Below are 26409 nucleotides of genomic sequence, written 5' to 3'. Positions count from 1 at the left end.
TTTGAATTAGCTAATCCTATATTTAATTATCCAGTACAGAAATGTCACACCAGATTTATGTCAACATTAAATATGAATGAATTGTCACACTGCATCCAGCTCAAATTCTACTGAAACAAACAAATGTGCAAATGTATCTGGACACAATATTAAATAACCTGCCACATCACAGGAAAGTTAGATTTCTTTTGTGCAGTTCTTGACATCCTGGCCAATACAACAATACAATTTATCAATAAATAGATAAAATTCCCAGAGCAAAAAACAAATGTAAAACATACATTACAAAACAAATATTAAAGACATTTCATAATGTTCACAGTACAACCATCTTACAGTTTCTCACAATTCTTTCTATGCACTTTCACATTGGTTTGAAAATATTAATTATGATTGGTTCTTAAAATTGGTACATTTGGCAGTCCTCAGTGCTACCCAGAGCAAGTGGTACCATATTAGTCTTCTATTCAGATGTTACTTGGTCCTACTGAGCGTTGGGACATTCTGAGGCCATGAAAAGTGCAAGCGTTTTTCTTTATTGATCTATTGTAATCGATGTTATTCAGTCACCATTCACAGTCAATCAATGATACAGAATTTAGGCCTCATTATTAGGAGCCAGCCTTGGCTCAGTTTGAATCAGAAATTCCATTGCAGAAATTTGAGCACATCTTTTGGATGGGATATTAAACTGTGGCCCCAAGATCTCTCCCAGGTCAATATAAAACTTCCCATAGCACTATGTCAAAGAAGAGCAATGGAGCTCCTGAGCAACACTGATCCTTCACTATGCACTAAAATGGACTTTGGTTTATATTCTAATTGTGTTCTTTCTTGTAAATTAAACTCAATTTATACACAATTTTATGTTTTTCTTGTGAATGCTGCTTATATGATGCTGTGTGCCTGTGGTGCTACGGCAAGTAAGTTTTTCATTGCACCTGTGCATATATGTACTTATGCATATGACAATAAACTCTATTTTGATATTACTACAGTCAATATCACCGCTGTTTGTGGGAAGTCACTGCTTCCCAGAGTATAACAATGGCCTTTGGGACAAGTGAGCCATGACATAAATGCAGTATTAGTATGACTCTGTATAGAAGATATCTTTTCAGCAATCGGCGTTAGCAGCACCTACGTTAGGAAATACAGTCTCCATCCACGCAGTAAGTTGCCAGTACATTATCTTGCTGCTGATCAGCACTGTAATCCTGTGCAATAGCTTGACACAACCTAATCTTCAATGACATTGCTAATGTTAAGTCCTACACTGTTGACACCTTGGGGTGCATCACTAGGCAGAAGTCTTATCTGGCCAGATGCACTGGCAGTTGCTTCTAGATCAGGACAATCACTGAGAACTCTGAAAAGTATCACACTCCCTGTCCCCTTGATGCTCTTCCATTAACTGCCAGAAGTGAGATTGGATAGTCACCTGGATATATTACAAGTGCAATGACCCAAGGAGTTCAGTAGTCTACAGAGAGACCTGTCTGTGAGACTGGCATCTAATGCAACATGCAGCTCTTAAATCAATGAGTATGAACTATCCAAAGGAAGCAGAGCATAGACTCAGAGGTACTCTGATACCACAGTTCAACAACACAAGTTTTCTTACTGAGAAGGGTGACAGCTGTAAGATCATGGGAACATCTTTACCTCCAAGCTTCTATCCAAATCATTCAGCACCCCGACTTTAAAACTTAGAGTGGATTTCCACTACTAGAGTATGCATGGTATAGCCAGTGATGTACTATTGAAGTCTATAATGTACAAAATATGGTGGCCAATTGTACACAGCAAGCTCCCACAGGCAGTAATGCGATAATAATCATATACTGATGTTGTTTTAAGGTTAACTAGGTGAAATAGTGCTATTGGGATATTTTATGTTCACCTGAGAGAGATGAGACCTCAGTTTAACCAAAGAATCGCACTTTCACCAATACAGTTTCTCCTCAGTGTTGCACTTGGAGCATAAGCCTAAACTTTTATTCTCAAGCCTGCAACATGGCAACTGAACACACAAGGGTCTGCCTCAGAAGTGCAGGTGTTACCCATGCACTGCCATTTCCTCCACATCATTAAGCTAAGATCTAAGAATTAATTGCCTAATATTCTCATTAGTGCAGTACCTTCACCCCAAGGGTTGCATGGGTTTAATAACGGGGTGCATTATCATCTTGTTAGGGAAACCAGGAATAGACCCCATATCTGAAGAGCAAAATCCTTTATCCTTCATCACTTTTGTCCTATGATTTCTTTGAGGGTATTTTGAGAGTAGCAGTGCTGAGCTGATACAAACTATTTCCAGCCATCAACATCTGGCTTATAGCTGCCGAGCATCTACTGGAGGCTTCAGAGATCAGGGGATGCATCATATAAATAAGAGGGGTTTACAATCAGCACACTGCAGTGCTGATTACAAGATAGCTGCCGACAGCTAGTCAGTGACACAGATGCAAGTTAAATAGGGTATACATCAAAACCAGAAGAGCTGTGCTAGTTTAAATTTTTTAAAAACATATAATTACATAACATTTGTGGCATAGAAACAGGATCTTGGCTCAACCAGCCTTTGCTGAAGTTTTTGCTCCACATAAGCATCCTCAAAACCTAATTTTTAACATGCTGCCAATGAGCTGGCCACCTGTACTTTGAAGGGCTGCTTGCAATTCACATAAATACTGAGCTCTCTTCAAAGGTAACCAATTGGCTTCAATTGTGAAATTATTTGCATCTGGCACAGTTTGTAATCCAAGCTTCCTGAAAATACAGTACAGTATTTGATTTCTAAAATATCGTGATTGCATTGTCAATTTTGAGTATTTTGTTAAGAGACAGTCAAGATGATCACAGGATCTCCTCCAGCAAAGGTGACCCCCATAAATAAACTTTCCTGGTTGCTAATCTTTACCTACCATATTTTAAAAATATTGTGCCTTTCCCAACTTCAAGTGATTCCAAAGGGATTGCAATTAATTGATTTGACCATTAAAAGTTTTTTATGGAATTTACTGAGTATGATTTCTGAAAATACTGGGAGAACATCTAGCCTTTTTAGGCAACAATCTAATACTTGAGTAGCAAATGATTGTCTGTAGTGTTTTATACTGAACGTGCTTCAAATTGTGGATTAGCTCAGGCAGTTCTTGAGTCTATATAAAGTGAGATCTGCTGCAACTGGGTTTAACAGTACAGATCATTCTCCCCTATGTAGCTGGTATGCAATCAACTCTTGAATGAGCCATTTACTATGATTAGGATTCACTGTAGGAGGCAAGGTTAGAATTGAAAAGTTGAGTTTGTGAACAGGACAAAAAAATGTGAAAGAGGGTGAGAAAGAAAAGTAAAAAATAAATAAAAGCTTCAATCATTGTCATTTTCAATCTTGGCTAACAACTTAAAACACACACACAGTGAAACATACAAAACATTTTTCAAGAATATATTCTGAGAACACAATTGTGTGTTCAATATACCACAGACTCCCTTCAATGCCAATAGAACATATACCTGTAAACAGTTATCATCTTGTTTCATGTTTTCAATAATTCAAGAACAACCTTTAAGATAATGAAGACAATGGACCAGCTTTTGCTATCCAAGTAAGAGCGAGGCCAATGGTACCAAACGTTATAGACACACAAACAGTACAGCAATTTCAGGCAAGCATTTGCAGGGCTAAACCTAAAAAAAACTTTCCCATGAGCATCGGACCACAGGGGACTAAACTGCAATAGTCAACATTTAATACTTAAATACAACTCCTGCCAAGATCAATAGCACCATCGCAAAAGTGAGAATTCACATTATGTTTATAAGGGATGTATTTTATGCCAGATCAGATGGGCTTGCTGCTTTTAAATTGCTAATGACTACATCAACATAGTTGGATTTCCTGTGATCCATAAACATGGTGATGGCCCTATTGTGTTGGCACCAGAAATGTTCACAATGAAGACAAAGCAAAAACTGATGTAGATAAGATGGTGTGAATTTCATCTTGCATCAGGCTAACTCACAGATCTAATTTTGAATGCAGCTATCATATTTAAGATGTCATTAACAATGAACTATGTGACTTTGGAAAAAACAGAATACACAGTGACATCATACATCCTGGATAGAATGAAGACCGATGTACATGTGACTAATAAAGGTATCTTATCTTCTCCCTTTCAATCACACCTGTAGCCTACACTGCTCTGAGTGACTGGAATTGATTTTACACATTTTATTTGCTTTGTGTAACTATCTTGACAGGACGAGGGCATAGCTGGGTTTTGCCCTTGAGGGAGTAATGGCTATGTGTCTATGTGCCTTGAAACACTGTAGTCCTTTATAGCGAAGGTACTCCGCAATGCTGTTGCACGAGAAGTTCCAGAATTTAGTCCAGCAACAATGGAATTTCAATATATTTCCAAGTCAGAATGGTACAATACTTGAAGGGGATCCTGCAGGCTATGGTGTTCCAATATCCCTGCTAATTTTGTTTTTCCAAGTAGTATAGATCAGATTTAAGAGATATTGTCAAAGCCCTCAATCTGTACTTGGTACAGACTATAGCCGTGTTGTGGTTGTGGGCTAGGGAGTGAACGTTCATGGTGGTCAAGTAGGTTGCATTGTTCATCTTAAGTAGGTTGCCTTGTCCTGGATGGTGTCAAGGTTCTTGAGTGCTGATGGAGATGTAGACAATTGGAGAGTATTCGAATATAATCCCAAGCTGTGCCTTGTAGATGGTGGAAAAACTTTTGAGAGCCAAGGGGTAAGTCACTAGCTGCAGTATATCCATTCTCTGACCTGCTCAAGGGGAAACCATTACCTTCAAGTTTTCTCACAAGGAAGAAATTATGCTGATACTTAATGTGTCATAACAAATGGAATCCATGGAACTCACTTTACCACCAACCTAGTCTTCGGAAACCAGAAGTTTTCTAATTGCATCCAAACATGATTCTTTTTAAAATCAAAAGCAATTAACCTACTGAAGACTATTCTGTTGGAGTTTAGTTTGTGATGGACTGTTGATACTTTGTTGAACGGTTTACATTTTATACTTGAAAATTCTAAACCACATAAGATCCCTGGCTTTCATTAAAGATACTCCAGTTTAGGAAGTGGTCTTTTGTCTCATCTTGCCCGATTCAGAAAGAATGACCTTATGCTCTGCTCAGTGATTCCCAATGCAGACACTTCCAACTGGGGGAATAAATCTGTCAAATCTAGATTTGCACCTAATCCACTTACATTAATAATTATGTGCATATTTATGGTAATGTCCACAAGTGAAGATTTTACAATTATATTTAGCCATTGTTTGTGCACAGCTGGAGTACTGTTGGTATGGAGATTCAGCTAGGAAAGAAGATTACTACTTGAATTTAAATGAAACTCAGTGGATCAAGCAGCATCTGTGGAGGCAAAAGGTGCAAGTCGATGTTTCGAGTCAAGACCCTGCATCAGAACCACTTTGAAGAAGGTTTCCTCCTCTCTACAAGGATATCCATGAGTCTCTCCCTCACCGTTCTTCCTCTGTGATCTCTGCTCCTGGATAACATCCTCATCTTCATATTACTTGAATTTACTGTGTTCAACTGCAGGTACTTTTCCAAAAAGGGATAGGAATTTGAAAGAAGGTTAAAAGAGCATAATCTGAAAGCAGATACATTTTGCTTTAAATTCATAAACAGGATTTTAGAATCAGAAGTCTTCAAAAGTTCAATGGAAAACTGAAGCAGACAGACATCCTGTCTTCCACAAAAGGCTCTTCAATATATGGCATAAGGAATCTTTGAAGATGAGGAACAGGAAGCTCAAAGATGATATGTTCTTGGCATCTGAAGCTGGGTTGGGAGAAGGTGGTCACACCTACTGGATTCTTACAGGCCACCGATTGCTTTCACTAGTCAGAAATGTAGCATTTTACAATCGGAGGGAACAAGTTATTACAGTGAGAATCGCTGTTGGATCGAAACAAATTTTTTTTTTTACAAGAGCACAAAATACGTCAACCACCAAGTTCACCTGAGCTAATTTACACACTGGAACATATGCTTTTCTGCCACTGTGGCTTGAATCACACCAACCATGCGCAATGCTCTCAACAGCTGTGCCTCACAATGTTTGCTGATGAATCTTTAGCTGTTATTTTCCACTTCGGTTGATTGATGTGTAATACTATTATGTCATTCATCAAACCAAGTTAACCAGTGTTGCTTCTAAACTCCAGCAGTGGCTTCGTTACGAAGATTCAAACATCCACAATCTCTCTGGACTGCACAATACAATATCCTGTGGTACCATTAATGTCCACAGTCGATCCCATCAATACTGAACTTCTGATTTGGGATGCCCTTAAAGTCATTTCAAACGAGTGCATTAAAAACCAGTCCAATCACTTAATACTAATCTTTGTTATGATCCATCACAACCAGAGTGAATCTTATTCCAGCCAGATTAGTTGCCTTTTAACTGTGTTTCTTTGCGTCAGGTCAACACTGTGCACAAAGCCCCAAAACAACTCGTTATTTAAGATCAGTCCTGTTATTCGTTACACACTTTGTCAACTACAGGGCTAACAGAATATTGAATTACACACTTTTGAGCCACACGACATAGTGAAGTACAGGATGTTTCCTCCTTGCCCATACAGCAATCTTGCCTTATGTATTACAAGCCAGTGCCTCTGCAAATGGGCCGAGAAGGTTTTTATTAAAGATGCACCTTATCCAAACCAGATAGGTTGTAAATGGTTTAATGTTTTCTACAAACGTGTAGTTCTGGTGAGGCAAAATGTAGGGCATATACGTGTTCTCACCTTGTTCCTGGATCCAAACCTCATATTTCACCTCTTTTACCTTTAGGTACTTCAGATTCCAAGGTACTTGCCATGAAATTGACAATTTTGCTTCACTGGCACTCTGGACAGAGGCTTGACATGTGGAATCTCGCACTTTCCCAGGATATATTATACTTCTTGCTTTAACCTTTCCGAGAGGAGGTTTGGATCTCACCGACTGATGAATTGTGGTCATTAGCGATGGCATATCTATGAGTGTGTCCTGATAAATACGGAATAGCCATTCAGGATTTCGGCAGCACAGGTGGCGAGGGACTTCTTTGCTCTTTACTATGCGTTCTTGTTCAGCCCTATCTAGGTGAGCAATTCCACCTTGTTCCCAGGGCCTGTCAGGATAGGTAACAGTATTCTCTTCCTTAGTGTTCTGCCAAGCAACATACTGAAGGTCCATGTTTGGGAGAGATGCCAAGGTTTTATAGGGTGTGTAATGTTCTGGGTTCACTGCATAAGGGAAGAGTTCAACTACCACAGCACCCCTGGGCAGAAACAGTGCCATCACCAGTTGGGATCCATGCATGCTGACCAACATGGAGGCGCCGCTAATTAGTCTTACAAGATCTCCAAAGGAATATTCATCCAGAGACAATGCAATAGTCTTCATCTGAAACTCCTGTGCCAGACCTAGGATCAATTCCGCTTCATTCAAAATTAACCTGTTGACTGTGCGACTGAACAGTACAATGTACTCTTCACCACTGGAGCCTGTAGTAACATTTAACTTTTCCACAACGAATTGTGTGAATTGCCTTATTTCATTGCCAGATACCAGTATATTTGCTTTCGGTCCCTGAGGTTGGATGAAGCCATACTGATACCAAGTTGTCATTTTCGACAACCCAACATAAGATTTTGTAAAGCAAAGCAAGCTCCCAAGACTTTTTAACTGTTCCCTCAGAAGAGGTTGTTTGTTGCTAAATAATTTGTAGAGCTCAAAGTGCAACCCTTCATTCCAACCTTCCATGAAGACTAGGCGCGAATCTTCATTCAAGTCTGGGAACTGCTGCATTGTGTAGTAGATTGGGAGCAGATCATCATGGAAGATGTGCATGAGGTTGTCTGGATTGAACCGGTTCATGATCATTGCAACATCTGGCACAAAGACTGGCTTCTGCATGAACTTGAGAGCAGCAACAGGCAATTCAACAAAATTAAAGTATTGTGCGGTATGATCTTCTACCGAAGACAGGTCCAACAGAGCAGGCTGGAACCGCCGCGAGCCCAGGTTTGGCAGCAATATAGAAGCATTGCCATGGAAGAAGACAAACTCTTCGGCCTCAGTAGAGTAGCAGAGGGATTCAATCCGACAGATCCGCTCAGTATGCATCCTCCCTATGCAAACCATTCTGGTGCCATTTTCCATAAGAGCCTGCAGGGCTGCGTGGTAGTCAATCCTCACTTGGGACAGTTCTTGGGTTTGCTGGGATAGCATCAATTCTTCCTCTAGTGAAGTGGCATGCTCCCACAACTTGACATACTTCCACAGCACTGCCGCCAGGATGGATACAAGCAGAGCGTTGAAAATAATTGCTATGCTCATTTTGCGGTTTGATTTATACATGTAGAGCTGAGTGCATATCACAGCAAGGAGATGGCGAAGAGACCCTCTCAAGGCAAAGTGAAGACCCTTAAAAAGACAGCATTATTAGGCAGTTACATTTAATAAAAACATTGGAAAATTGAATTACATCCCATAAAAGTAGTGCAATCACAAGGAGACAAAGAGGGAGGGGAGCAATGATAATTTGACTTAATAAACATCCCAAGGAACTTCATGGAAACAGAATAAAAAAACAATTTGTCACCAAACTACAAGGTCAAATCTTGGTAAGTTACAAGGATGTCCTTATTGGAAGATGAAGCAAAGTGGAGAGGCAGAGAGCAGTGGGGAAGAAATTCCAGGGTCAGCTAGCAAAGGGATGGTCACCGGTGGTGCAGTGATTGAAAGTGGGGAAGATCACGAGGCTGGAGTTGAAGAAGCCGTTTCCATGCTGGGCCTCTATGACTCTAAGAACGGAGATGACAAAGGGATGTGGGAAAGGATGTGTTTGTCAACCAGGATGAGAATTTACAACAGAATATGTGCTAGAACAGCAGTGAGTGCAGGTCAGTGAGCACAGAAGGTGATAAGCAATGGAATGTGGTACAAATTAGGATTTGAATGAAATTATGTTTAGAGGAGATGAGAAATGGGAGATTACTTGAAAAGCAAAATGGTCTCCTATTTCTCTCCTCTCTGGAAGCCTGCACCATGTGTGAATAAACCATCCAAGCCGATTCAGGAGGCGTATCCATCACTTTTGGCAAGACCCTTGGGTACCTTTCCCAGGGCTCAGTAGTGTACCCCTGCGCGAGTGGGTTGTGTTCCTAGAAAACTGTCTGTATCAGAATATTCCAAAATGTGAATCCTTTCTCCCAATTGAATCTCTCAACAGTTATGCCCTAGGTCATGCATGAACTGTAGGTAAGGGAATTCTGACTGTATTGTAGGGAGAAGAGAAAGGGTTGTTGTTTTAATTAACTAGACATGTATGTTAAATTGTTTGATAAAGTATCATTATATAAGTATCAATAGAAGAGATTACCTTGTCAATTTCCAAAGCAAATCTCTTAAGTAGCCTCCCACTGTGAACCAGCAGACTGTGATCATTGTCCTGGGTAAACTAGTTCAGTTCTCCATATACATTGTTCATTTGTTCACATAAATTCCATAAATTATATACTGCATCTCAATTTTTGGTAAATAGTTTGGGAAATTGATTTGTGAATTCCACAAGGGTGAATTTTCTTTACACAAACCACTATATTGTGTGTGTGTGGGGTGGGGGGGGGGGGGTACACTGTGCTGAGCTTCATTGACAGCTCTAAGCCTGTACCCAGCAGCATGGAAGATGTCAATCACATCTCTAAACAAATTCATTTATACATCTGCCCCATATGTGCTCCACAAAGTAAAGCAAGTGGAGAATGAGCACAGCCTACCAACTACTCTCACCCATTCCTCCCACTTTTGTGGTTCTTAATCCAGAGGTTGAGAATGCTTATTCATTGAAAACATTTGTGACCGAAATGAATAAACTTTTGGCACTAAGGAAACAGACAGGGTAGGGAAGTGAAAGTGATGTGGAAAACCAGTCACCTTATTGAAATGCAGGACCATATGTCATAATTCTACTTTCTATTTCTTATGTTGATACCTTCCCAACCCATCCCTCATCCTGTGAAGTTGCACAGGATTATTTTGCACCAAAAACAATTCTACTACAGTATCAGGTAATTTACAGAGAAGCTTTAAAATTCTTAGTATATTCCTAGTTTCATAAACAGAAGATAAATATGTAACAATACATCTATTATTCCTAAATTGGAGTTCTCCCTCATCCAGGGAGAAAACCATGCACAAGCATCCAAGGGTATTTTTTTTTTTAGATTGAAAATTAACAACCTGCAAGTTTTAAATCATCATTAATTAACAGTGTTGCAGCATTCCCACTAGAAGCTGAGTCTACCACAGCAGAAATGGGGTAACAGGATTTGACATTAATCCCCCCGTTATGGCTGAACAGGTTCTTAACTCCTTCCACCTTCTTAACTCATGCCCTGTGATACAACCAATAATTTAACCATCACCTATATATGCATGCAAGGGATTTACCCATTTAAAGTTTTACAACATTAAAGGTTCAAGCATTCAAACCTCAACAGCAGCTAATAAAGTAGGATGACGGAATCATGTAACTAAATGGAATATAACATTTTGATGCCGTAAACAATAGATGTAGAGAACATTATTTGTATTTCTTCCAAGTGGCAGTAGACAACCCCACCTCATCCCACTTACAAAGAACGTTCCAGTACTTTTCGGTGTTTACTCCCCCTCCCTGCTCAAAACCTTACATTTTCAGCTGCATTTTACAAGCTTATTTGGTAGCCCTTTTCAGAACTGTTTGATAAAACATTTCTTTTACTCAGGATTAAATTTTAATCAAATCCCAGTCTTTGGGTCTCTTCACCTTCAGCTAATGACAGGTTTGAATCAATGTTAAACTGGCAGTGCTAGAAGTTTGTTTTTAATATGCATCAGATCACTCCTGTCTTATCCAAGCTGCTGTTTTGTTCTGAATCTGTTCTCGCTTGTACAAACAATTTCCTACCATTTGCTGGCGTCCCAGAGGCTGGTCACATGGGTACGCCTGCAACTCTGAGAGACAGGAACAAGGATGGAAATAAACACAAGGTCAACTTTTTCACAGCCAAGCAGCAAACGTTAAAGTAGAAAAGAGCTGTGAACCAGCTTCATGTGCAGCATGAATAAAACAGTGCAAAATGTTTTTTCTCAAGTACAGCAAAAGTTTTAGTCATGAATGTTATTTGTGTCAAATACGGTTTGCCTCAGTGAGCTCAGAATAGAGCAACATATGGTTATGTATCCACTTGTTGTCTGCCTTTCTCACAGGTTTCCGGTGATACTTCTCATGATGGATTTATATTTTAGACCTCAGTCACACTGCCCCAATGATAACCATCTGAAGTGAGCCCAAGCCTGTCCTCAACCCTACTGGATTTATCCCCACCTCTCCTCAGATCACAATAGGTTGAGTCTCCAGCTGTCTGTGCCATGTAATAACAGGATCTTCTTTCTGGTCCTCAATCCCCCTACAGATTCTTCTTATTCAACAAAATGGATCCCCATTTCTCCTTCGGTCCAAAAGTAACGGCACTAATCCATGAGTAAGAGAGGTGATGAAAGTTGGAAGTTTGTTTATTAGGTGCTGGTATTCTAGGTTTGAACATATTTTATAATGAAGGTATTATTGAGCCAGATCTCATTTTCTCATAGCCTCTTACCTAACATCTGTTCTAGGACCATTGCCAGCCAACCAGTACCTTGCTTGTATTGCCAGGATGAATTTACAATGCTGCGGCTTTTTAGATTCCTGGGCACATTTTATTCTGGCATTGGTACTGTACTGTGAAACTACCTCTTCAAGGGGCCTCAAACTACTGGGCTCTGAGCTGGGTAAGATCCAAGTCCAGAGCCATAATGCAACCTATGTTAGTGTGCAGTAGAAATTCATTCACAGCGTGGATACAGTCACAGTCAGAATGCATCCTTACACACAGTTCAGTGCTTTATTATGGATTGGTCTTAAGCAAATGAATCATCATAGGGACATTTTGATGCTATGAAGACAGATCTGTGGTTGTAAGTAAATGTGCTTTAATTGGCTGCTCTCAGCTGCAAAGCTAAGTGAAGCCAAAACTTATTCTGGATTCAAAGCAAGTACTCTACAGAAGATACAAGATTCCTCATTTTTCATTGATACTGAATTTCATTGATATGAGGTGTCCTAGGTACCGAGGAACAGGGCAAGGCTATTCAGTCCCTCATTTATTCCAATATCTGGTAAGATCATGGCTACTTTATGTCTTTAACTCTCATCCCTTGTCTTGGCTCCACACAATGGAAATTTACCAGAGAAAAAAAGATATTTGGCCCATCATTGTCCATGCTGGACAAAAAAAAGCAGCTATTTAGTTTAATCCCACTTCCCAGCAGTCCACATTCTTGAAGATTACAGCTCTATGTCCTCATCTTGGTACTTGTTAAATTGTGGTGAAGGTTTCTGCCTCCTTCACCCTTTCAGGCAGTGAGCTTCTCAACATCCTTCTATTTTGTTTAAGCGACTAACTTAAAAATGTGTTCTCTAGTTATCAAAGTCACTAAGGAAAATAGGTCCTTCCTGTTCACCCTATCTAGGCCTCTCACAACTTTTACACCTCATTTAAATCACTCTTCTGTTCCTCCCTTTCCAGCTTACCCAAAATTCTTGTATCCTACAGATCTCCTCTGCACCTTTTCTCAGTGCTATCACATCCATCCTGTAGTGTGGTGATAGCTTCTGTAAAGCAGTACTTTAGTTGGGGTCCAACTAGCATTTTATACAATTCCAACACGACCTCTCTGCATGTATATTCTATGCCTTGGATGATAAATGCAGGCATCTCATTTACCATGTGGTTCACCTTTTCTACTTGCTTTGCTACCCTCAGGGATCTTTGGACATGCAATCAAAGAGTCATCTGTTCCTCTCCCATTTCTTTGCCCTTTTGCCTTCCCCAGAAGCATTACTTTATCCTTCTCTGCACGACCATTTTGGTGCTCAGTTAACCAGCTTGTTGATACCTTCCTACAGCCAACAAATTTCTTCCTCACTATCAACTACACTGCCAATTTTGACATCATCAGCAAACTTCACCTCAGCCTATTTGTTTGTCTATATCATTGGTAGATATAATCCACAGAAAGGAAAGGACCTAGTATCGAGCCATGAGGAACCTCACCACATCTAGCTCTCCAGTCACCAAAACTCCTGACCATCATATCCCTTTGCTTTTGCCCAATTGACCCAATTTTGAGTTCAACTTGCCAACTTTCCCTTGGATCACATGGCTTTTACTTTACTGATAAATATACCAGGTGGAACTGGATCACACATTTTGCTTTATTCTTGGTTCACAAAATCCTATCAATCCTAGATCTTAAAGTTAGCATTAACTGCTTTTTCTGGGAGAGGGCCCTACATTTTTACCACCCATTTGAAGAAGTGCTTCATAATCCTTCTCCTGAATGACCTGGCTCTAGTTTGAAGGTGACATTCCTTGTCATAGATTCCCCCACCAGCAGAGTAGGCTTCTCTCAATCTAGCCTGTTAATTCCAGTTATGACCTTAAAATTCTCATCAAATCATCCCTTAACCTTTTATTTTTTTGGGAATATACACATAGTGTATATATGTACTAATTAACCCTTGCGATCCTGATAATATCCTGTTGAAGCTGTACTGCACTCCACCAAAGGCAAGTGTATTCTTTGTGGTACACTGCCAAAACTGTACACAATGCTTCAAATACATTCTAACCAGAAATACATAATTATAGTTATGTATATAGCTCTTCCCTTTATAATTCTATCCCTCCAATAGTGAGATCAGGGATGGGTGTGCTGATATTCTTGGCCATGTTGATATCAAGAAGATAGTGGTGTTGGGTCTCTTGAAGAAAATTAAGGCAAGTAAGTCTCCAGGGCCAGATAGGATCTATCCCAGGTTATTGAGAGATGCAAGAGTGGCGATTGCTATGGCCTTGCTATATCCTTTTTAGCCACAGGCGAGGTCCCCAAGCATTGTAGGATAGCCAATGTTGTTCCTTTGTTTAAGAAGGGCTATTGGGACAAATAGGCTAGTGTTCTCTAATAATTTTCCCATCATCGGTGCAAGGGATAGGACTGACTTGCATCTGGAAAAGCATAGACTTATTAGGGATAGTCAGCATGGCTTTGTGTAGGGGAGGTCATGTCTTACAAACTAGATTGTTTTTTTTTGAGGATGTGACAAAGATGATTGATGAAGGTAGAACAGTGGATGTTATATATATGGACTTTAGTAAAGCATTTGATAAGGTCCTTCATGGTAGACTGATCCAAAATGTTAAGGAACATGGGATCCACAGTGACTTGTTACACTGGATTCAAAATTGGCTTGGCCTTGGAAGACAGAGGGTAGTGATGGAGGGGTGTTATTCTGCCTGGAGGTCTGTGACCAGTGGTGTTTCACAGAGATCAGTGCTGGGACCTGTATGGTTTGGACGAAAATGTAGGTGGACTGATTAGTAAGTTGCAGATGACACAAAAATTGGCAGAGTTGTGGATGGTTAGAAAAGTTTTCAAAGCATATAGCAGGATATAGATCAGTTGGAAATATGAGCAGAGAAATAGCAGATGGAGTTTAATCTAGACAATTTTGAGGTGCTACACTTTGGGAGGTCAAACGTAAGAGGAAAGTATACAGTAAATGGCAGGACACTTAAGAACATTGATGTACAGAGTGATCTTGGGGTCCAAATCCATAGCTTCCTGAAAGTAGAAACACAAGTAGATAGGGTGGTAAAGGTGGCACATGGCATACTTGTCTTCATTGGTTGAGGCAGTGAGTACAAAAGTCAGGAAGTCAAGTTGCAGCTGTCTAAAACTTTGGTTAGGCCACATTTGGAGTAATGTATGCAGTTCTGGTCACCATATTACAGGAAGGAGGTGGCGGCTTTGGAGACGGTGCAGAAGAGGTTCACCGGGATGTTGCCTGGATTAGAGAGTATTAGCTATAAAGAGAGGTTGTCTGGTGCACTAAGGCTAGTGCATCAGGCTGCCCTTGATTTTGGAATTGGCCACAGGTTGAAGAGTATTAACCACAACCAAAAAACAAGACACGGGCAATAGCAGCTGGTCATTACAGACCAGTAAGGCACAGCTGCATTGACCTCTGTTCATAAAGTCAACAGGCTGGCAAACAAAACTACCCCACTAAATGTAATTGAATAGTGAGTCGCAGTGTCTTAACTTTGTTCTCAGCAAATGTAGGCGCTGAGCAGTGGTTCATGTTTGGAGGTTCTGCATTTATCGTTATACTCATACGTTGAGTGCTGTCAGTGTGAATGTAGGCAAACAAAGGCGCCAAGCCAGCAGCACGCGACACAGGATGGTTAGTCAGTATCCGCAGTGGAATATCCAGCTGGAGACCTGGCCCCATCTCTATTCGTACTAATCTGTGACAAACAGATGCCTGCTATAACACCTTTTCTGGCACTTTAATTTTATCTCTTTCCCTACTGCGCATGCACTGGCTTCTTCAAGCATGAAACCAGCCAAGGCACTGAGTGAAAAGCTGCAGGAGGGGCTGAAGAAAAGTAATCGATCTATGTTTATGAAGGAATGTGGAAGAAAGTTGACCTACAGTGGATTTATTTCTAACAGATTCATTCCCTGCCAATACCTGAATCATCCACTGCCACCGGGAAATGAATCTTTAAATATTCCTGCACCTTTACCGGAAATTCTGTTGTGCCTGAGAGAGACCATAAATGGGAACAAGTTACAAGTTAAAGTCTCACTTTACTCAGTTTCTGATCTGAACCTTATTTACCAAGGAATAGGTCCAGTCTTATATCATCTTCCAGCAGGATAAAGACAGGGATAAAGAGAGGGATTAGCATCTCCCAGCACCAGTGAAGGGATAACAGCAGTGAGCCACATATCTGCCTTTTTATAAACTATATATTAATATTTAATCATTACATCTCCCATCTGTGTTATATCTAATATTGCCATTTTTATCTACATGTCAACTTACCTCGAAGTTCTTCACAGACTTGGAAAACTATTCAGGTTTTGGCCCAACACTTCCTACACTTGAGTCTCCATTCAGCAAAACTGCAGAGGTGAAAGGGAAAAAATATTTTAAAAATTTCAAAATGGTGTTCAGCGCTGTTACACACAAAGCAGGAGCATGCAATTAGTACCTGGTATACCTAGACTGCTTCAGACAATGAACAAATTTAAACATTTAAACTTTGACTGCACATTCCAAGATTTCACTGGTGCCTTACAAAAATATTACAGTAGATATGCAAAGCTATTATAATAAAGTATTGCCTTTTGGCTTTAGCCAGGTAACACTTTTCTCTCAATTATTCATTGCACCATTTATTAGGCACTGGGGTATATTGACACTTCAACATGACTTAACATTACAAAAGATCTAGAGAGTTAGTTCACTAGTGACACTACTCATCAGGAGTGGATGACACATAATTGGACAGGGACAATGTTGTCTTTCTCAATTTGAATATTCTCTTTACAGGCAGAACTGATTTTGACATCCGAGAACACTACCCAGAGGTTAACAATCATTAGAACGGTGGGAGCAGGGTGTGGGAGCCAGGGGTCGGAGGGCAGGCCATTCAGTCCCTAGGATCTGCTCCACCATTCAATGTCACAGCTGATCTTCCTCCAGAACACCAATTTCCTGTCCTAGCCCCATGTTCCTTCATTCCTTTAATATCCAGAAATCTAATTTGAATGAACTCAATGACAGAGCTTCCATAGCCCTCTGGGGGTAAAAATTCAGAAGATCCACCACTCCCACAGTCCCAAATGACCCGTTCCTTATTTTTGAGGCTTGTGACCCCCTATTTCTAGACTCCTCAGTCAGGGGAATCATTCTCCCAGCATCCAGCCTGTCAAACCCCATTTGTATGTTTCAATAAGGTTATCTCTCATTCTTCTAAACTCCAGAGAATAGAGGCTTGCCTACCTAATCTCATCTCATATAGCAGACCTGCCATCCAAGGAACCAGTTACATTCATTTACAGCTCAACAGTAACACTGGGTTCAAGGTTGAGTGCTTAGCATCACTCATTCCCACACCTCCTCCCTGACACACTTTTACAAACCCACCTCCTCCCTCTCCCTTCCATTCAACATCTCTCCAGCTTCATTAACTTTCCTTTCCTCCCTTCTACTCTACAACAACATTTACCCACACTGGGCTCCACCTTATTTTTTTAAAAAACACATTCACATGTGATACCTTTAATTGCCTGGGTTTAAATAGAATGAAGGTGAGAACAATAAACAAACTGCTGGAGGAACTCAGTGAGTCAGGCAGCGTCTATGGAGGGAAATGGACAATCAACTTTTCATGTCGATACCCTTCATCTGGACCGAAAGATCGCGGGGAGGTAGCCAGTATAAAGAGGTGAGGAAGGGGTGGGGCAAGAGCTAGCAGGTGATAGGTAGATCCGGGTGAAGAGGGATGATAAGCAGATGGAGGAGGGAAGAGTGGAAATAGCGACAGATACTGGGAGGTGATAGGCGGAGGCGACAAAGGCCTGCAGATGGTGGAACCTGATAGGAAAGGAAGGTGGAACATGGAACCAAATGGGATGTGGGGAGAGCTGATGGGAACAGTGGGGGGAGGGGGACCTGATGGGAAGAGTATGTGGGTGATGGGCAGATGGAAAGGGTGGAGGAGGAGAATGTAACAGGGTAATGGGAGGGGTGGTGGGTGTAAGAGGAACTGGGTAGATCAGGAGTAGCGAGAAAAGGGACAGAGGGGTAGCAGCTTACCCGAAATTGGGAACAAAGTGAGAGTGACATTGCTCTCCCTACATATAAATATGTGATCTATGGTATGCATAGAACATTACAGCGCAGAAAACAGGCCATTCGGCCCTTCTAGTCTGTGCCGAAATGGTATTCCGCTAGTCCCATTTACCTGCACCCAGTCCATAACCCTCCAGACCTATAGAACCATAGAGCATGAGAAGTGATGGGCAAATGGTCAGAGGTGGGCCATTATTTTCTGACAACAAGAAAGATGCGCAGCCCTCATACTCAAAATAATTTGTGAAGGTGCAGGAACCATTGGTAACTGGGAGAGATCGACATGCGACTATCCTGGCTTATGGCATAAAGTGACCATTGTACAGCAGGTCTCAAAGGTGCTGCAAACTGACATCTTTCAGCTGATTTTAAATATCAGTAACGTGCAACTTTCTTTAAATAATGTTTGCTCAGAGTACCTCTATCTAACAATACAATAAACACAGAGGAATTTGTGGGTATTAATTGCAGCACATCTAGAATGGTGCAACACACAAAAAGCTGGAGGAACTCAGCAGGTCCGGCAACATCTATGGAGGGAAATGGACAGTTGATGTTTTGGATCAAGACCCTTCATCAGGACTGGAAACAGGGGAGATGGCCAGTAATAAAAAGGTGGGGGGGGGGGGGGGGAAGGGGTGGAGCAAGAGCTGGCGGGTGATAGGTGGATCTGGATGAGGAGGGTGATAGGCAGGTGGGGGAAGGGGGAGAGTGGGAATGATGCAAGAAGCTGGGAGGTGATAGGCGGAGGTGACAAAGGGCTGAAGAAGATGGAATCTGAAAGGAGAGGACAGTGGACCATGGAATAAAAGGGAGGGAGGTAGGGAGGGGAACTGGAGGAAGGAATGTGTGGGTGATGGGCAGATGAGTGGGTGGGGAAGGGGAAAGAGAAGGGGCAATGGGGCCATTGGGAGGGGGGGGAAAACAGAGGGGAGTGGTTACCAGAAGATAGAGAAATTGATGTTTATGCACTCGGCTTGGAGACTACCAAGGTGGAATATGAGGTGCTGTTCCTCTAATCTGCATCAAGCCTCAACTTGCCAGTAGAGGAGGCTGTGGGCAAACCTGTCAGTGTGGGAATGGGAAGTGGAACTAAAATTTTTTTTATTCCAAAATAAACTTTATTCATAATAAAAGACAAGCTATATACAATTATAAAACAGGGAAAGCCTTTACATTCTTGTATACATCATTCATTAGTGTTACCTTTTTATATAAAAAAAACAGCACCGATGCCACACGTGTGGCTCCCTGGGGGCTACCCAGTCCTGTATTTACGATATTTAGGGGCTTTCTCGCCTGACCCCGCCCCTCCCTCTCCAGTGGCAGAAGAACCCTAAACTGTAGTCCTTCCCCACCGAGCCTTTGCGTTGTCTGCACCCAGCTTCAGCGCGTCCCTCAGCACGTACTCCTGCAGCCTGGAATGTGCCAGTCGGCAGTATTCCCCTACGGACATCTCACTGTGCTGGAAGACCAACAAGTTTCGGGCAGACCAAAGGGCGTCTTTCCCCGAGTTGATGACCTTCCAGCAGCAGTTGATGTCTGTCTGTGTGTTCCCCTGGAAACAGCCCATAGATCAGAGAATCCTCTGTTACACAGCTGCTGGGGATGAACCGTGACAAGGACCCTTGCATCTTTCACCACACCCTCCTCGCAAACCCACAGCCCGCAAAGAGGTGGGCAACCGTCTTGTCCCCAGCACAGTCCTCCCGGGGGCAGAGTGCGCTGGGAGTGAATGGGAAGTGGAACTAAAATGGCTGACCACTGGGAGATCCTGGCTGGTACAGTGGACGGAGCAAAGGTGCTCAACAAAGTGATCCCCCAATCTGTGTCAGGTCTCACCAAAGTAGAGGAGGCTGCATCGGGAGCACTGGATGCAATAAATGGCACCGATGGATTCACATGTGAAGGACTGCCTCACCTGGAAGGACTGTTTAGGGCTCTGAATGGTGGCGAGGGAGGTGGTGTAGGAGCAGATGTAACAGTTAGCGTGGTTGCAGGGAAAAGTGCCTGGAGGGGGATTGGTGGGGAGGGATGAGAGGACAAGGGAATCATGGAGGGAGCAATTCCTGAGGGGAGAGGGGTGGGGAAAATTTGCCTGGAGGTGGAATCCCATAGGCTCGTGAGGTGGTAGGTGAGGAGGCAAGGGGAACTCTTATCCCTGTTATGCCCGGGGGGGCGGGGGGGGGGGGCGGCGGGGGGCGGATGCACAGGAAATAGAAGAAATGTGGGTGAGGGCTGCATTGATAGCCGGGGGGGGGGGGGGGGGGGGGGGGAGGAGGCGGTCGGTGGTGGTAGGGAACCACATTTTCTGAAAAAGGAGGACATCTCAAATATCCTGGAGTGGAAAGCCTCATCATGAGAACAGACACGGCAGAGATGGAGGAACTGAGAAAAGAGAAATGGACAGATTATGTTTCAGGACGAGACCCTTCATCAGGACTAGAAAGAAAGAGGGCATATAGCCAGTATAAAAAATTGGGGTGGGGGGGGTGGTGTTTGGGTAAGGGGTTGAGCAGCAAGAGCTGGCAGGTGACAGGTGGATCCAGGTGAGGGGGGTGATAGGCAGGTGAGGGAGGGGGAGAGTGGGAATGATGCAATAAACTGGGAGGTGTTAAGTGGAAGTGACAAAAGGCTGATGAAGATGGAATCTAAAACAAATGTGTTCCTCCAGTTTTTTGTGTTGCTTCAGATTTCCAGCATCTGCAGCCTCTTGTGTCTACATCTATAATGGTAATCTTTCCTAGGATAATGATCTCACCTCAACAGCTGAGGAATTAAAATTTAAATAATTAAGTAACATTTGGAAGAGAATGCTATTATTAGTAATGATGACCATCGAACTACCAGAATATCCTAAAAATCACTGGGCTCATAATGTTAACTATCTAATGTTTGATTACCTATTTAATATGCATCCATTGTTTGTATTTGACTACACATTAGTCGTTAGATTATGCTCATTTGTGCACACCTATTTCTATTGCTGGGTATTAACATCCTCTGTAGTCTTACCAGTATTTGCTTGGCAACAGCAGACAGATTTGGTGGTGCTTTCAGTTTCTTTCAACTTTTTCAGTCACCTCGCAGCATCTCTGATTCAGCGAACTCCAGAGCTGAAGGTTTAAAGAAAGTGGGAGAGAAAAGATCAGATACAGGTCTTAACAGAACAGACATGCATTTGCAGATCAATTTATTACAGAGATCAAATGTTATTACTTCAAGCAAAGCACCATACAGATGGGGGAGGAGCAAGGCATCCCATCATAGAGGCACCAGGTGTTAACAAGTTACAATTGGCATACACATCACACAACTGAGCAAAACAGTTGCAATAACTCAAGTGTTATTGAGTTATTGAGGGTTGCCAATATGACCAGATTTCAATAGGATATGTTAGCCCTTTGTAGAAGGAATTCAATGCTCCTGTGGAAAGCATCTCACTGCATCATTTGGCTCCCCTACACCATTCAATAAGTGATCAAATTCATAGAATAGAATCACAAAGCCTGGTGTGATTTTGACCATGAGGTATCCATTTTGACCATGAAGTATCCAGTTACGCTAATCCTATACCAATCCCATTCTCCCTGCACTCCCATCAACCTCTCTATATTCTACCACTCATCTACACTCCAGGGACAATTTACAGCAGCCAATTAACCTACCAACCCACACATATTTAGCACGTGGAAGGAAACCCACACCATCACAGGAAGGACATGCAAACTCTGCACAGCAGAATGTGCAAGTCCACACATCTGTAAATCTGGCTAACAATCTTAATTTGCTTTAATCTCCCAAGAGTTAGGAGAATAAAGCAAACATCAACCACCACTGTCTCCAAAGATGGGGCAATTGACATAGTAGGTGCAGAAGATAGATACTTACACAGAATACCAGAAACCACTGAACTAGTTCCAGATTTCTGACATCATGTGGAATTGGAACCTACCTACTGGCTTGAATAGGGAAGTGGTTAGGAGGTGACAGAATGAATGGATAATGGAACATTGGATCAATGGTTTCCCTCACATTTGTACTGATGACACAGATTTTCACCATATTTATAAATGACTTTTATAAAAGGAATGGAGAGCCAAAATATTTTTAAAATTTGCTGATTACACTGCTAGGTGACATAGGAAAATAGTGTATATGATACAGAGGTTGCAGAGATACATTATCAGATTAAATGAGTGGGCAAAATGGTGCAAAGCCATCCACATTGGACCAAAACAAAATCCGAATATTCTCCAAATAGTGAAAAACTAGAAGCAGATTTTTAGAGGTCCAAGTACAGAAATCGTTAAGAGCTAGAGAACCGAAACAAAAAGAATTTAAAAGTCCAAAAGATCACTCGCATGACATTGGAAAGGGTAGACACGTTGTTACAGTTGCACAGAGTTCAATATTGGCCCCATCAGCTTTACTGTATTCATTCTTGATCACTGCAGATTAGAGAAGTTGTATTGGCATTGGGGGCAAGTGAGGTGTTGCATTGCAGATTCACCAGCAGGCATTCATGTCATGCCTAAAGTGTTATATTACAAGGACTGGTTGCACAGAATAAGCATGGATTCCCTTGAATAAAGAAAATTAAGGAGTGATCTAATCTAGGATGCACAAGATGATTGATAAAAGAATTCTTTAGTGTAGATCAAGATAAACTATTTCCTCTGGTGTGAAAGTTTTGGACAAAGGGGCATAGAATTAATGTCAAAGCTTGGCCATTCAGGGATGATGTCAGGAAGTGCTTCTCATGCATAAGAGAACTCTGGAATTTTCCCAAAGAGCTGCTGTGGCTGGCAGTCAACAGACAACTTCAAAAACATGAGCTTGTTAGCCAAATGTGTTAAGGCTTAGAAAACCAAAATGAGGAAAATGGAGCCGAGATAAAAGGGCAGCAATGATCCAAATCATCCGCAAAACAGGTTGGAGGAGCCAAATTATCTACTTCTGTTCTTATGATCAGTTGTCTTAAAGGGCACCGAATACATATGTATGGTATATATAATGGCACAGGTTCCTGTATGATGCAAAACTTGAAAGGTCAAATTTTCCTTCCCCAACAGTATAAATGAGATGAACACAGATCAGCAACTGGTTTTATATCCCCTCTGATATTCTGTTCAATTGAAGCCAAAGGGTAAGAATATTGGACATGGGTGGTAAAACAGGCTGTCCAATTACAATTATCCATTAAGCACGAGCCCAATCCCCTCCTACACCCAGGACAATTTCAATATTGGCTCACTGAAACCACCTTCTTTCCATTAAAAGACGAAAGTATTGGAGAGAAAGTTGAACTGGTCACATCCTTGAATTAATAATCAAAACACTCTTGGCCCAGATTTGTATACAACATTCTTGAGCAATATCATCTGGTCCACAGCAAAACTCACTGCCTTCCAGTGAGAGAGGAAAGTGATAACAATTAAAGTTAATCATGGCCTGTGAAAGAGAGAGGGATGAAAATCACAGTCACCCAGCTCACATCCTTTACACGAACAACATTTTTTTTTGAAAAATAGGGATAGATGAAAATACAATGAAGATAATTGTGGGGTAGAGATTCAAGATTAATTTTGGTAAAGAAAATAAAAACAGCCCTTAACCTTACTATAACATCTATTTGCATCATTCACTGTTTTGGTTTTTCAATTTGGTTGCACAAAAGTAGCGATTACAGAACTTTAAAATAATCTATGAAGTGACAAACACCTTGGGTTTTGGAAAATTTAGTTGGATATTACAATGAGTTAGTACTTTTTCTCTTGAGGCTTTGCAGTTGGGTGGCCTCACATCTGAAACACAGCTGCGGTTTAGCTACACGTTCCTTTAATATTACTGAAGTAAGTAAGAAAATGTGAGGATGTACAGTGACTTACAATTACTGGGACCAAAGAATAGCTTTAAACTGTTTAAGATTTCAGCTGCAGACCAATGGTGAAGGGTCATCGATTTGAAACATTAACCCTCGTTTCTCTCCACAGATGCTGCCTGTCCTGCTGAGTGTTTCTGGCATTTTCTATGTTTATTTCACATTCCCAGCATCTGCAATTATTTGCCTTTTGACCACTGAGAGGATTGTTTTGAGGTTTTCTTTTCGATCCATTACACATTATCATAGCAAGTCAGAACGTGGAGATAAGAATTTTCACATATTCCCTTTTAAGCAATTCCCTCTCCTCCAGCTTTCCTCACCAAATAAGCAGAGCACCAGGTGTACGGAAGAGACAGCCTGAGTGGGAGGCACTCGCTTGCTTAGGCCTCCGGCAGTGGACTCTCTGCAAAAAGCACCAGTCCTTAAGTAGGCCGTTATCAATCACCACACACGTTTGTCCCCTATTCTATCTGAGGCAGCATCCATTAATGACACAGATCGGGGTTATCTTGCTAATAACAGGCCGTCCTATCTCTCGATTAGCTTAAATTCGGCACAATATATTAAGACAAACATCATCAATCATATGCATTGGAGCAGAATGATACAAATGCATACGTCTGACATATTGTATCAAATATTCACATACATTGTATCTGTGGTTATACATAAGAATCGAAAGGTTGCACTTTGTATCAAATACTGCAGAGAACCGTTTGCTGTATCTATTTCACGAAATGACTGTCCGCCTGCTCCCGTACACTTACTCTGGTTCCTACAGTGGCAGCGTCTGTGCTACACACTGGCAATTGCAGGCCCGGCCCAGCACCGCTTCCACAACACAACCTCCTGCCTCGGACACGTCACACGCCGCCACACGTGACTCGCCGCTCTGCTGAAACAGGACAGAGGTTCAACTCCAGAAGATGCCGTTCTGCGCGCAGTCTTCTGCTTGTACTGCATCGTACCGTTTCATGTAGTGACAAAGGTTGCAATAGGATCCGAATCTATAAATTACACTGACATTGTTTAGAATGTTAGTGAAGGAACGATCTCTCTCCACTGCTACAGACTCGTTGCACAATCCAATCTTTAATTAGAGATCGGGAATATTAGCCCCGTTACAACCCCCGTTCTCTCGCCACCAATCCTATCCGCCTTCCTTATCCACAGTCTTGGATTGAAGAAGACTCACAGCCTACGTGACCTTGAGGCGAGCTCCTGAAGTTCGGTCCTCTAATATCACCAACTTGCATTTCCCCTATTCCCGGTCCCCGTCCCCTGCCTCGGTCATTCTGCTCTGCACACCTTCACCTTTCCCAATTTTGTTTTATTACCTTCAGACTCGCTTTCCCATATTCAACCTTGAGTTCACTCAAGGTCTAACTCACCAATCATCCCACTGCTCATTGCATTACCGCAGTAATGCCATTGATTTTAAGATGCTCGTGTATTTACAAATCCGCCCAAGCTTTGTCACGTTCTCTGTGGCCTTCTCCAATACTAAAACCCTCCGCGGACAGTACCCTGCCTTATACATATATAGCCTCCAGCACTCTACCAGTGTCGGTATCGGTTTCAACGGCCCAAGCCCTCAATTCAAGAATTGCTAAGCTTCTCTATCTCTCCATCCTCAATGACAGTCCTTAAAATATAATTTTTACTATGTTGTTAGGCATCTTCCCCAACACCATCTTTGGCTCAGTATCAGATTTTGTCTGCGTACATTCCTATGAGGAACTTCCTTCTTTAAAAGGTGTTTGTATAAATGAGTTGCTGTTAACACAGACCACCCCAACAATCTGTAGAAAACGTTTGCGAGAGCGGAAGAAACGGCCATAAGAAGGTGTGCTGTTACCACTCTCGGCTAAATTTTGCTGACTTTATTGAAATTGATATAAACTTTCCGCACTTTTACGCAATTACTCATTCTATTTTTAGATTTCTAGAAATGGCCTGAAATTAATTGAAACAGATCTGTGAAAAGCGAGTAGTTTTCTGAAACTTGCTGTGCCTAAAGGTTCATTTTAACTCCAAATGGCGCATCAAGATGGTATTTTTAATTTAACGTCAAGAAATTTACGGTAAATATTCCATAATACCTACTTTTAGGCCACTGTTTAATTATATTCATAACTTTTAGACGATATTGTGGAACAGACACATGACAGATTTAAAGACATTAGGATCCAAATTCCATTAAAGCGCACTGAACGCACAGTTCTGCCTTGCCATTTGCTCTTTCCTTGATCCAACCGTAGGGCTCCGTCTCAAAGATTCCAGCGTTTGGAACGTTGACCTTGGACATGGATCGGGTTGGCCTAAAAAGTTGGTGCGGATCCTAGATGACATGGTACTGCTGTACCTCAATCACAATAGATATTATCATCCGAATATTAAACCCTAGGAGCCCATTTACAGCAAGCACACCTGCTTCATGCCTGCGTACCTCCTACTAGCTGTCTGGTGTTCAGATATAGAGACACAAGAGACTGCAGATGGTAAAACCTGGAGTAACACACAACGCGTTGGAGGAACTCAGCGCGTCAAGCAGCATCAATGGAGAGAAATGGACAGTCGCCGTTTCGGGTCGAGATCTAGTCTGGATTACATTAAATTCATGCCAGGCCAGTGAAATAGCTCAGAATTTCTATGTT

The 26409-nt window shown here is 41.7% G+C and overlaps 1 protein-coding gene across 2 annotated transcripts; it reads right to left on the bottom strand.

The window, feature by feature from the left end:
- pomgnt2 (protein O-linked mannose N-acetylglucosaminyltransferase 2 (beta 1,4-)) lies at positions 1-25160 on the bottom strand. 2 transcript variants are annotated; one of them, XM_052023737.1, is made up of 5 exons: positions 25144-25160; positions 24520-24647; positions 20881-20981; positions 16051-16130; positions 1-8492 (listed from the first exon to the last, which is right to left on the bottom strand). In XM_052023737.1, exon 5 carries the CDS (start codon positions 8424-8426, stop codon positions 6672-6674), a length of 1755 nt encoding a protein of 584 aa, XP_051879697.1. In that variant the 5' UTR covers positions 8427-8492; positions 16051-16130; positions 20881-20981; positions 24520-24647; positions 25144-25160; the 3' UTR covers positions 1-6671. The 2 variants fall into 2 exon arrangements, with proteins under 2 accessions (XP_051879697.1, XP_051879698.1); XM_052023738.1 differs by lacking the exon at positions 25144-25160 and having other exon boundaries at positions 24402-24530.
- Positions 25161-26409: the final 1249 nt, after the last annotated feature.

Source organism: Pristis pectinata, chromosome 9 (assembly GCF_009764475.1).
Source record: "Pristis pectinata isolate sPriPec2 chromosome 9, sPriPec2.1.pri, whole genome shotgun sequence".
Classification (NCBI taxonomy): domain Eukaryota; kingdom Metazoa; phylum Chordata; class Chondrichthyes; order Rhinopristiformes; family Pristidae; genus Pristis; species Pristis pectinata.
The sequence above is the reverse complement of the archived record's forward strand: the minus strand, read 5'-3'. Positions and strand labels throughout refer to the sequence as shown.